This window comes from Lutra lutra, chromosome 16 (genome assembly GCF_902655055.1).
Source record: "Lutra lutra chromosome 16, mLutLut1.2, whole genome shotgun sequence".
Taxonomy (NCBI): Eukaryota; Metazoa; Chordata; class Mammalia; order Carnivora; family Mustelidae; genus Lutra; species Lutra lutra.
In genome coordinates, this window is record NC_062293.1 from 33,019,958 (window position 1) to 33,033,036 (window position 13,079).

A 13,079-nucleotide genomic window follows, 5' to 3' on the forward strand; every position below is an offset into this window, starting at 1 on the left:
CAGATGAAAGTATATTTATGTGGAAAACAGATTTAATCTACCTCAAGTGTAAACTTATTAACATCATCATTATCATGTATTTCCTTGATTATAAGATGCTATTGATTTAGATCACATCCTCGTAACAGCTTTTTGGTGAAAGAAACACGCTCACATTAAATGTATACGTAAAAATGGGAAGAAAGTATTCTCTTACAAATAAGGAAATACTATCCCCTAAAACCAAGACTTTACACAGCATCCTTAGGCAACCCTTTGGTGGCCCTACATGTCTTTCTCTTTCAGCTCCTCTGGTGATTCCTTTAATGTCTCCTCTTGTTCACCTTCAGAACTGTAAGAGAGAAAGTGAGAACAATTATATGAATTCCCTGTCAGCAGAATGCTCCAACCTGGTACAAGGGGACCAGTTTATCAGCCCTGTGAGAAGCAGCAGGAAGGGCACTAAACTCAGCAATAAAAAGTAGGTTCTGGTCCTGGGTCTGCTACTGAGTAGCCTTATGTTCTCAGGCATGTCTGGGCCTTGCTCTGGGCCTCAGTTTCCTCCCCAGAGATTGAATAAATACCCTCTAAGCATCAGCCCATCTGAAACCAGCCAATGATGCTATATGACAGTAAGTTCCTGAGGAAATCTAGAGAGCACAGGAAATCTACTGGGCATGGAGGCTGGAGCAAAGGGCACAGCTGTGGGGCCTTACCAACTGTGAGACAGCCTCCTGCATGGATCATCAGGCGAGGCCAAGAGAGACTTATGCCAAAAAATGACCAGAAAAGGACACTGAAGACAAACTTAACTTGTTTCTACTTTAACCACTGTCTAGGATTCCATTTCACTATCTGTTGAGTACAAACTACAATTGTGTATTGCTAAATTCTTCTGTATGTTTTCATATTTTTAATCTTTACAATAATCCTATGAAACCAATGGTACAAAGGAAAGAGCACAGATTTTGGACTGAGTTGTGACTTTATTAATTCTATTCACTGGAGTATTTGTTTCTCTTCTAAGCATACAGGTGGACAGCACTTCTTGCCCTCCTTTAATAAATGGCCACATGACTTGTTGTAAACAGTGAAATATAGTGAAAGTGACTGGAATCACTTTTGGACAGAAACCTTAAGGTCACGTTCCCTTTTTTCCTACCTGAGAAATCAAGGAAATACAAAGATGGAGTCTTCCTCAGCCTGGCTTTTGGATAGAAGGTAATGTAGCACAGAACACTTCTAGTCAATCCATGATGGACATGGAGCATGAGCAAAAAATAAATTTTTGCTGTTCTGAGGCACTCAAATCTGGGGTTGTTTGTTATATAGCATAATCTAGCCTATCCTGACCAATACATGCACTTACTAACTATAGTCTTAGAAAAAATTAACTTTGCTTTCCTTATTCGCAAAATGGAGATAACAGTATACACCTCGAAGGGCTGTTACATAAATTAAATTTGAGAAAACCAAGTACTGGTATATGGTAGCTGCTTAGGAAAACACTAACTATAATTATTATAAATAAAAAAGTTGAAAGGGAGTCCAAGATAACAGAGGAGTAGGAGACTTAAATTTTGCGAAGTCCTAGGAATTCAGCTAGATTGCTAATAAACTATTCTCAACACCTACGAATTCAACTGGAGAACAAAGAAAATAGCAGCAACTCTATGAACAGAAAAGCAATCATTTTCTGCAAAGTGGGATGTGCAGAGAAGTGAATCTGAGGTGATATATGGGAAGATAGACCGGGGTGGAGGGTCTTTGTCAGCTGGCGACTGGCAAGTGATAGAGCAGCAGAGCACAAAATCGGAACTTTTAGAAATCTGAGCCACGAGGGATGTTTCTCTGGTGGCTAAGTAGGGGGTGGAACCCTCACGAGGACAGTGTGGTCTCAGGACCCTCAGGGTCGCAGAAAGATTGGGGGGTTCCCGAGTATGGCAGAACTCCCAAGTATCCAAGTGGGGAAACTGGCTGCAAAGACGGAGCCGAGGAGGGGTCTCTTAGCTTGGGGTTGCCATAAACTGTGATCCGCAGCACAGTCAGGCCACTGCCCTTTGAGCAGGGATGCCACAAGTGGCAGATGGGGGAGACCCCCCACTTCTTCCACTGGGAGGAATGGCACAGGAGCGCACTGTAGGAATCTGATAGGTTTGGAGACTCTAAATGGGACCATGCGCCAGAGATAGAAATGCTCGGTCACAGGCTGGGTGAGCACGGTGTACGGCCGAAGACCAGGAAGATAGGAGGGATTGACTGCTTTTCTCTGAGGGCACACTGAGGAGTGGGGCCCCAACTCTCGGCTTCTCTGGGGCCAAAATTGGAAGGCCACCATTTTCATTCTCAGCCTCCAAAGCTGTACGGAAAGCTTTCAGGGAACAAAAGCTGCTGAGAGCAAACCTGAGCAGATTACTCAGCCTGACTCCTGGCAAGGGTAATGCAATTCTGCCTCAGGCAAAGACACCTGAGAATCCCTGCAATAGGCCCCTGCTCCCGAAGATCAACAAGAACGTCCAGCCAACACCAAGGTCACCAATCAATGAGAACTGCACAACTTCAGCACTAGGGGAATACAGCACATAGAATTCATGGCTTTTTCCCCCATGATTCTTCAGTCTTTCAACTTAAACTTTTTAAATTTTCTTTATTTTTTTCTTTTCTTTTCTTTTCTTTGAATTATTCTTCTTTCCTTTTTCAACCAACTTATCAGTTCTTTTTTTAAAATCTTTTTAAATTTTTATTCTTACAGTCATATTTTATCCCTTCATTGTACTTAACCTTATTTTATATATATGTATTTTTTTCTTTCTTTAAAATTTTGGGATATAGCTTCTCCTAACAGACCAAAATACACCCAAAATCTAGTGTATGGCTCTGTTCTATTCATCTACCTGATCACATTCTTTCTCTTTTTTTTTTTTCTTCTCTCTTCAACCAACTTACCAATTCCTTTTTTAAAATCTTTTTTTTTAAATTTTCATTTTTACACTCATATTCCATACCTTCATTGTATTTAACCTTATTTTTGTATATGTAAGTTCTCTTTTTTTTTTTTAAAGATTTTATTTATTTATTTGACAGAAATCACAAGTAAGCAGAGAGGCAGGCAGAGAGAGAGGAGGAAGCAGGCTCCCCGCCGAGCAGAAAGCCCAATGCGGGGCTCGAACCCAGGACCTGGGATCATGACCTGAGCCGAAGGCAGCGGCTTAACCCACTGAGCCACCCAGGCGCCCCTAAGTTTCTCTTTTTTTAAAATTTTGGGAGGCAGTTTCTTCTAACAGACAAAATATACCCAAAATCTAGCAGTGGCTCTGTGCTATTCACCAGCCTGATCACATTCTTCATTTTTTATCTCCCCTTTTTTCCTTTTCCGCCTGGTTTCAGGTCTCTTCTGATTTGTTTAGTGTATATTTCTTTGGGGTTGTTGTTACTCTTTTGGCATTTTGTGTTCTTGTTCATCTATTCTTCTCTCCACAAAATGACAAAATGGAAAAACTCACCTCAAAAATAGAACAAGAGGCAGTACTGACTGCTAGGGACCTAATCAATAGGGACATTAGCAAGATGTCAAAACTACAGTTCAGAATAACGATTATAAAGATAGCAGCTGGGCTTGAAAAAAGCATAGAAGACCCTAGAGAATCCTTTTCTGGAGAAATAAAATCTAACCAAGTCAAAATCAAACAGGCTATTTATGAGGTACAATAAAAAACGGAGGGTCTAACTGCTAGGATAAATGAGGCAGAAGAGAGAATTCCAGACTTCAAGCTCTATTACAAAGTTGTAATCATCAAGACAGTACAACAGTACAACAACAGTCACATAGATCAATGGAACAGAGTAGAGAGCCCAGAAATGGACCCTCAATCTTACGGTCAACTCATCTTCAACAAAGCAGGAAAGAATGTTCAATGGAAGAAAGACAGTTTCTTCAACAAATGGTGTTGGGAAAATTGGACAGCCACATGCAGAAAAACGAAACTGGACCATTTCCTTGCACTATGCACAAAAATAGACTCAAAATGGATGAAAGACCTCAATATGAGACAAGATATCATAAAATCCTTGAGGAGAACACAGGCAGCAACCTCTTCGACCTCAGCCACAGCAACTCCTTCCTAGACACATTGCCAAAGGCAAGGGAAGCAAGGGCAAAAATGAACTACTGGGACTTTGTCAAGATCAAAAGCTTTTGCACAGCAAAGGAAACAGTCAACAAAACCAAAAGACAACTGACAGAACGGGAGGAGATGTTTGCGAATGACATATCAGATAAAGGGCTAGTATCCAAAATCTACAAAGAAGTTATCAAACTTAAAAACCCAAGGAACAAATAATCCAATCAAGAAATGGGCAGAAGATATGAACAGACATTTCTGCAAAGAAGACATCCAGACACATGAAAAAAGGCTCAACATCACTTGGCATCAGGGAAATACAAATCAAAAACTACAATGAGATACCACCTCATACCAGTCAGAATGGCTAAAATAAACAAGTCCGGAAATGACAAATGTTGGTGAGGATGTGGAGGAAGGGGAACCCTCCTACACGGTTGGTAAGAATGCAAGCTGGTGCAGCCACTCTGGAAAACAGTATGGAGGTTCCTCAAAAAGTTGAAAATAGAACTACCTTATGACCCAGCAATTGCACTACTGGGTATTTACCCCGAAGATACAAATGTAGGGATCCGAAGGGGCATCTGCACCCCAATGTTTACAGCAGCAATGTCCACAATAGCCAAATGATGGAAAGAGCCCAGATGTCCATTGACAGATGACTAGATAAGGAAGATGTGGTGTGTATATATACATATATATACATATATATATGTGGGACTATTATGCAACCATCAAAAATGAAATCTTGGGACGCCTGGGTGGCTCAGTTGGTTAAGCAGCTGCCTTCGGCTCAGGTCATGATCCCAGCGTCCTGGGATCGAGTCCCACATCGGGCTCCTTGCTCGGCAGGGAGCCTGCTTCTCCCTCTGCCTCTGCCTGCCATTCTGTCTGCCTGTGCTCGCTCTCTCTCCCTCTCTCTCTCTCTGACAAATAAATAAAGAAAAACCTTAAAAAAAATGTAATCTTGCCATTTGCAACGACATGGATGGAACTAGAGGGTATTATGCTAAGCGAAATTAGTCAGACAAAGATAATTATCATATGATCTCACTGAAATGTGGAATTTGAGAAACAAGGCAGAAGATCATAGGGGAAGGGAGGGAAAAATGAAACAAGATGAAACCAGAAAGAGAGACAAACCATAAAGCCTCCTAATCTTAGGAAATAAACCGAGGGTTGCTGGAGTGGAGGGAGTTGGGAAGGATGAGGTGGCTGCATAATGGACATTGGGGAGGGTATGTGTTGTGGTGAGCACTGTATATCATGTAAGACTGATTTAATCATAGACCTGTACCCCTGAAAAAAATGATACATTTTATGTTAATTTTTTTTAAAAAGTTGAGGCCTAGAGATAGGGAAAATAAATTGGTGTTATTGTATCCGACATTTTACATCTATTATTAGTTTTTATAATTAGACTTTTTCACTTGAGGTCACTGTGTATTCACATGAAGTTTAAAGAAACATACTTTACCCAAGTTACACTGAATGGTAACATCTTGCAAATCCAGTGTCAAACCAAGATACCAACATTGATATAGTCAAGATACAGAACATTTCCACCACCACAGGGATCCCTAATGGTGCCCTTTAAGATTTTATTTATTTATGAGAGAGAGAGAAAAGATAAGCAGGGGAAGGGGCAGAGGGAGAAGCAGACTCCCCACTGAGCAAGAAGCCCTCTATGACCCAAGCCCAAGGCAGATGCTTAACTGACTGAGCCACCCAGACGCCCTTCATGCTGCCGTTTTATAAGCATGTCTACTTCCCTCCTACTGCCTGCCTCTACCTTATTCCCTGGAAACTACTCAAATAATTTTATGATTTCGAAAATGTTATATAAGTGGAGTCATATAGTAAATAACTTTGGGGGATTGCTCTTTCCACCCAGCACAACCCCCCGGACATCTATCCAGATTGTTGCATGTATCAAGAGTTCATTCTTTTTTGTTGCTGAGGTGTATTCCACAGTATTGGATGTACCAGTCTGTAAAATCCTTTACTTGTGGACAACATTTGGGTTTCCAGTTTTTGGTTATTACAAATAAAGTCACAAAAATAAGTAAATAAATAAATAAAGTTGCTATAAACATTCAGGTATGTGTTTCCTTTTTTTAAGATTTATTTATTTATTTGAGAGAGAGCATGAGCAGGAGGGGAAAAGGAAGAGGGAGAGAGAGGATCCCAGGCAGACTCCATGCTCATGACCCTGAGATCATGCCCTGAGGGAAAACCAAGAGTCAGATGCTCAACCTACTGTACCACCCAGGCGCCCCTATTACTATGTTTTTATATGAACATTAAGTCTTCATTTCTCTGTAATGAGAAATCAGTATTCAGATTTCTGAATACAGATAATACAGATAATGACTCCTGAATACAGGAATACAGATAATGACTGAATTATCACTGAATGCAGGTAATGACTCCTGTTCACAATCCTTCACAATCCTGCTGAACAAATCCTAAGAAAGTTAAGGTGCCCAAAGCTAATTTTTCTGACATGGTAGCTAGAACATTTGAGGACGAGCAATATATAATATGGGTATTATCATCACTTAACATTACTTCTGTGAGTCTGAAACTGTGAATAAAATACTAGCACATACCTTCGTATGGGTTGGAATTGAGACCTGGCTAAAACCTCAGCATTCCTTCCAGGTCTTTTTCTCATTTGGAACTTTTCTTCACCTGAAAGAATAAAGTAAATGCTTTTTTTTTTTTAATTGAATTTTTGCCAACTCAGACTGTTATTTTCATTCCCTAGAATTCCCCTTGGTCTGGTCCAGAATGAGAAATAATCTGAATAAACAAAGTGCTTCCTAGTTGGGTTTGGATTGAGTGCTGTAGGAGAGGTTTTTGCTCTGAAAGTTTATTTTCCTTGCTCCGAGGGGGTAACTACATTCTGACACTCAGAATACAATCAAGCCATTTACTGGCCTTTCAGTTATAACCACTCCGTTATTTCTGGAGACAAATGTTGTTTTGTCTTTTCAGGAAGGCAAACTGACCTGGTTCCTGTCAACAGACACCAGGGGGCGTTGAAACCAAGAACTGTTTGTTCACTAAAGATTCCAAACAGAAAAGACCATTAGCTGGGCATTCCCAGAGGGCTAACTGCGCCTCTTGGCCAGCCATCAGGCTCCACTTAAAGAGCAGAGTGGTGAGACAACACTAATTCAACTCTCTTCTGTTCTCCCTGACATTGAGTGTCCAAAGTTACTTCCCACCAATTCTCAGTAAGATACTTTGCTGATCTCAGGGCAAACAGGGCCACTATCCATTTTCCTTCCCAGCACCATACTGCTCTGGTTTATAAAGCCTGCCCTCTTGGCAAATGTTCATGATCCCCTTGCCATTCCTTAGGAACACGTGATGTAGTGGGCAACGGGGAAGCCCACCAAAGCAGTGTCACCTTTAGCAGGTACCAAGGAGGTCTCTACCCCACCAGTAGAGAAGCTCTGGGGTTCTTCTTCTCATGACACTTGTTCAAATACCTAGAAAGCATAAAACTAGAAAGCCTAATGGAATGCCTAATAAACACAATTAGAGCTGGAGGAACACTTAGAGATTTTAGAGTCTCTCTCCTTTACACAAAAGGAGAGTGGGGTCCTGGGGTGAAATGACTTGCCCAAAGTCATGCAGTGGGAAGAAAAAAAAAGTGGCAGAACTGGGCTTGGGACCCAGCATATGCCCAGTTGTTACCCATGGCATTGCCTGGTATGGAAGGGATACATGTCAGAGCCCTAGTGGAAAAGGAGAGAGAGAAAGGCCAAAAGCAGGAAATGAGTAGAAATCAGAGGCTTCTTCATGTACTTCAGATGTCTATATCAAACTAGCCCTGGGTTTCTGACCTATCTGCCCCATAACTTCTCTATCCCACTCAACCTTCTTCCAAACAGAAGTGAAATGGCTACGTGCATGCAAGGCTCACCACAGAATATGATCATGGACAGAGGCTCCACAGAAAAGAGTGGATGACCCAAGACCCAGGTCTGGGGACTTTTAACACATCTCACAGCTTATTGCTTCTTAAAATGCTCTCGGCTGTGACAGGGGCATGAATCAGGTTAGAGACAGAAGACAGTGTGCAGCAGGAGGAAGGGAGTGAGTAAGTTCAGAACCCAAGCCCACCATGCCTGGGTTCAGAAGGTTGAGACATGACCACAGACATCTACATGGCTCAGGGGGTGGGTAACTGGCTTTAAAACTGATAGCTATACACCCTAAAAGAGTAAAAGTGCACAATTTTTAAAATGTCTATATCAGAACAAGGGGTTCACTTATATCTTATCTCACCCGGGCAGCTGATCCAAGGTTAACTTCCCAAGGAAGGGAAAGCAGTTGCTGAGTTATATAGAACTCAAGGCCTCCCAAGGGAAGGATGTTATGTTGACTGTGCACGACTGGCTGTTATTAACTCTTTGCCAAGATGCTAAGCAAGCAAAGGAAAATGCTTTTGGGAGTGGAAAAGGGCATGAAAAGCAAGTTCCAGTTTTTGTTGTGTCAATAACACAACATGTTATTGACACATATGGCCTGGGCAAACCCCTCAAGTCAGCTCAGTGAAGACAACCAAGCACCCGTGTATGCCCCGAAGGGGTGAGGAATCTAATGAAAGACGGGAGGGGGAGGGGGCAGAAAGGGAGGGTGAGGAGGAGGAACAGGAACCACTAAACACATGCAAGGGGAAGTACAGATAACATGATCTGTGGCTGGTGAGGAGCCAGAGATTCATTCTAATGAAGGGAAATCCCTGACCCTAGGTTCCTTCATCTGTAAAATTAAAGGCCTGGAGGAGGTTATCTCTAAGGACTGTTCCAGCTCTAAAGATCTGTCATCTAATAGAAAGTATAGGCAAGTGAGAAGGAATCTGCCTTAAGAGCTTATTACCAGAGCTTGGAGGCTGGGCAAATGCATCTTGTACTCCTTCAAAGTCCTCTTCTATGGGACTTGAGGTCTACAAAAGAATAAAAGGGTAAAGGAAGAAGGGTCACTGGAGAATGAAGGATGTTAATCAAAAGGTAGGAGAATTTGTTGATGTTCTTAAACCTTGAAAATCTTTATAAGTTTCCTGCATCTTTAATAGAAAAAGAACAAGCCCATTTCAAAGACATTAAGGATCATTTGCACTCTGTGTTCCTCAACGAGCCCTCCCCTGCCTCCCACTGTGAGGAGGAACTGTGTGACTTTTCCTTATGTCATTATCTCCTTCTCTCCCCAGCATTCCAACAAAGATGTTTTGATTCTTAGGACCTTCATCAGAAAACCCAAAAAAGGCTGCGGGGTGCCTAGGCAGCTCAGTCTGTTAGTGTCTGCCTTTGGCTTTGGTCATGATCCCAAGGTGCTGGGATGGCGCCCCATCTCAATCCCTGCAATGGGAGCCTGCTCAGCTGGGAGTCTGTTTCTCCCTCTCCCCGTCACCCGCCCCCCGCCCCGCTCGTGCTCTCTCTCTCCCTCTCTCTCAAATAAATGAATAAAATCTATAAATAAATAAAATAAGGAAAAAAGAAAAGAAAAAAAGTTTGGAAAAATAGTGCAGACTGCAAAGTTACTTTCTGGGGTGAGAAGTCAGAATACTGGTTCCTTTGAAAGGGTGCAGTGACTGGAGGAGGCCAGGGCAGGGGGGGGTGGGGTGGGGGTCTGCTGGAGGACTGCTTCCTGATCTGGGTACTGGTTACATGAATGTGTTCAGTTTGTGCAAGTCCATGAGCTGCACACGTAAGAGCTGTGTACTTTTCTCCATGTTACGCTTTATGTATGTGTACACACACTTATACGTATATATGTATATATGTATGTATACACATGTACATTACATGCGTGTATATATATACTTTGTATGTTTTTGTTAAAGATTTTCTTAACATCCCAATCTGCTCACAGTAAAATCAAGAATAGTTGATGGATTAATAATGAAAAATTACTCTGAGTTATCAGAAGTACAGAATAGTGGAAATGATGTTTTTTTTTGCATCACTGAATTCTTGTCAGTCAAATGTTGTGTTTGAAACATACAATCAGGGGCGCCTGGGTGGCTCAGTGGGTTAAGCCACTGCCTTCGGCTCAGGTCATGATCCCAGGTCCTGGGTTCGAGCCCCGCATCGGGCTTTCTGCTCAGCAGGGAGCCTGCTTCCTCCTCTCTCTCTGCCTGCCTCTCTGCCTACTTGTGATTTCTCTCTGTCAAATAAATAAATAAAATCTTAAAAAAAAAAAAAAAAAAAAAAAAAAAGAAACATACAATCAATCCTCCCTTTCTTCCACCCCACCTTCCATATTGGTAAAATGCCCAAAAAAGGTGGTAGGTTAGTAGGAAGGTGAGGCAGAAATTATACAAATAATGAATAAGAAAATCCAAACAGCTTCATTTTACAAATGAAAACATTCTGTACAAACAGGTGCTTGCCAATCCCGGGCAAGTTCCATAGAAAGCCCCATGCACTGCCCAGCGTCATACTCATGCTGGGTCCTGGCCTCTGATCCTGGCTCTCCCGCCACCTACGCTTGGCAGGCCAAGCTTAATTCCCCACATACGCGGATCACCACTTCTTCACACAGAGGAATAACAGCAGGCCTTCTTCTCTTCTCCACAGGAAGAATATGTGAATCAGGTAACATGAAGAAAAGCGTTTTAAAAAAAAGTACGAAGCACTGTACAAATGCAGGAACCACGGTTTTGGGAGAAACTGTATATGACCTCAAACATCTTATTTTTCAGATGTTTTCTCAAAATTTGAAAAGACTGCTAAGTCAACATTATACACTTTTATGTGTAAGCTATTTTTCTCAATAAAAACAACTTAAAAGAATTAAGGCAAATAGAGAAAGCTGAAAAGTACTTTTCCTTAAACTGTGTTTTTTTTTACCTCTAGAGCTAAGTTTTCTTGAGCAGTCGAGGAATAAAAATATTCATGGTCTGGAGTTAAAAATTCATCTGTTATGTCCTCAGAAGATTCTGGTGAACAAGTTGATCGCACAGACTGATCCTATTAATAATGTAGGAAATCACTTTTAGGTTGTTGTTCATTATAAACAAATCCTTTAGAGTTGGATGCAGTGTTAATAATGGGGTTCTCTAAAATTACCCAGCAGTCAGGGCGACACTCCCTGAGCCAGCCCTCCCTGCCTGCTTGCACACCTGCCTCTGCCCTCCTTCCCCACTATAAGCTGTGAACCCTCTGCAGCAAGTGAGGCCAGTGACAGCCCTGAGACTCACAGTCCTCATCTGCACAACGGAGGGGGAGGGAGTTGGGCAACATTTCTGTTCTGAAATTCTAAGAAGAAAGGTCCTAGACAACCCAGGCTGGGCCTGAGCTTGAATAGCCAGCCACAGATGCTTTGTTCTCTAGACGAAGAAGCTGAGGCCGCTCAGAACTGAGGAGTCCTGTGGGTGCTACAGTTTCAAAGCAAATGAAGGAACATAATATTAAAAGTAGCAATGCAGGGACACATGGGTGACTCAGTTGGATAAGCCTCTGACTCTTGATTTTCGCTCAGGTCACAATCTCAGGGTCCTGGGATCAAGCCCACTTCTTTGGGCTCCGGGCTCAGGGGCAGTCTGCTCGAGGATTCTCTCTCTCCCTCTGCCCCTCAAATAAATAAATCGTTTGAAAAAAACAGCGATGCAATCTCAATAATAAAAATAAAACTTGAAAATTCAAAAGTCCCAGTTATTTCTTCGGCATCTTTGTTCCACCCCGCCTTTTCTGCTCTTCTCCCTGTTCAGACCCTGATCCCCACATGGGCAGGTAACTAGCTCCTCTCCATACCTTCAGTCATCTCTCTGCAAAGGTTTTATGATTTATTCCTTGGATGCTGCTTTTGCCACACACTTCTTCTTGCCGCATGCTTGGCAGCTGCTCCCTTTACTTCTCATATCAAATTGAAACTTCTCAGATAAGCCTGGCCTCACATACCCTCCTCAACTCCCTGACAGACCTGTTTCTCCAGCCAAGCCAGTGTGCTTAACATGGCCTATCCTTCCGGCGCCCATGTGAGAAAAAGAATAAATTGTCTTAAATTGTCCTTGTGAATGGTTTGTGTGCTATGATTAAATACAATAGTGTGTTCATTGAAAGATCTTAAATGTTATCACAACTGTATTTTTATATTATTTCATTTTCAGTTGCTGTTTATATTCTTTAAGTGATTGTGTCATCATATCATAATGATAAAAAATTCTGGTTCCTTAGCCTGGCTGGACTGTGGCCCAACTGCATGCTTCAAGGGTGCGTTAAACCCCTGCAGGGCTGGAGCCTCAATGCGTTGATCCTGTGGAGGTACAGTTTTCAGGCATGAACACATGCCTTCCACTGAGAGCTGTCTCTGGGTCTTAGAGGACATTCTAGGTGAAGGAACTCTCATCACAACCCTGGCCTTGCTCTTGCTACTCCAATCAGACCTCAGTCACCTGCTGGGACATGAGCTTTGATACCTGACCTCACACTGTGCTTCCAGAGTTGGTATTATCTATCCAACTAGACAGGAAGCTCAAGGGCTTCCTGACTCTGACACTTTCTGTGTTCTGCACAAACTCTAAGATACACAGTGCTTTGAGTTGAAATGACTCAAAATGTATTTAGGCAGGGAAGAAAGACTTCCTCATTCTTGTCACAGACATGAGAGTGTGTAATCCAACAAAAAAGAACGACTACAGATATTATTTCACTGGCATAATACATAACAACTCAATTCGACTTTATTAGGTCCTTGGGTTCAACCTGGCTCTGTAGGCCATATTACTTACGCTGTAAGATTTCTCAATGACCACAGATGCATCAGAACTTGCTTGAAAGACTTCACTATGCTCTGGCTTCTCATTTTTTCTGGGAGACAGGTGCCTGATATCTAATGATGACAGAACCAGGGCCAAAGTCATTCAGTGATATTTAGATGGCATGGAAGGGGAGAAGAATGGTGTGAGAGAAAAGATGTGTAACTATTCTGCCAAGGGTGGCCATGTCCCATTTGTCAGGG

At 42.2% G+C, this 13,079-nt stretch overlaps 1 protein-coding gene across 6 annotated transcripts in view; it reads right to left on the bottom strand.

Annotated features, from left to right (window-relative positions):
* TEX14 (testis expressed 14, intercellular bridge forming factor) overlaps positions 1-13,079 on the bottom strand; it is a 128,443-nt gene that overhangs the window by 22,903 nt on the left and 92,461 nt on the right. For 4 of the 6 annotated variants that reach the window (XM_047707002.1, XM_047707005.1, XM_047707001.1 and 1 more), the window contains 5 exons: positions 12,850-12,950; positions 10,970-11,089; positions 8,997-9,063; positions 6,713-6,794; positions 269-331 (listed from right to left, as the gene is read on the bottom strand). In XM_047707002.1, the coding sequence (XP_047562958.1) occupies positions 269-331; positions 6,713-6,794; positions 8,997-9,063; positions 10,970-11,089; positions 12,850-12,950 (433 nt within the window). The remainder of the gene's footprint in view (positions 1-268; positions 332-6,712; positions 6,795-8,996; positions 9,064-10,969; positions 11,090-12,849; positions 12,951-13,079) is intronic. The other 2 variants (XM_047707004.1, XM_047707003.1) reach the window with 2 other exon arrangements.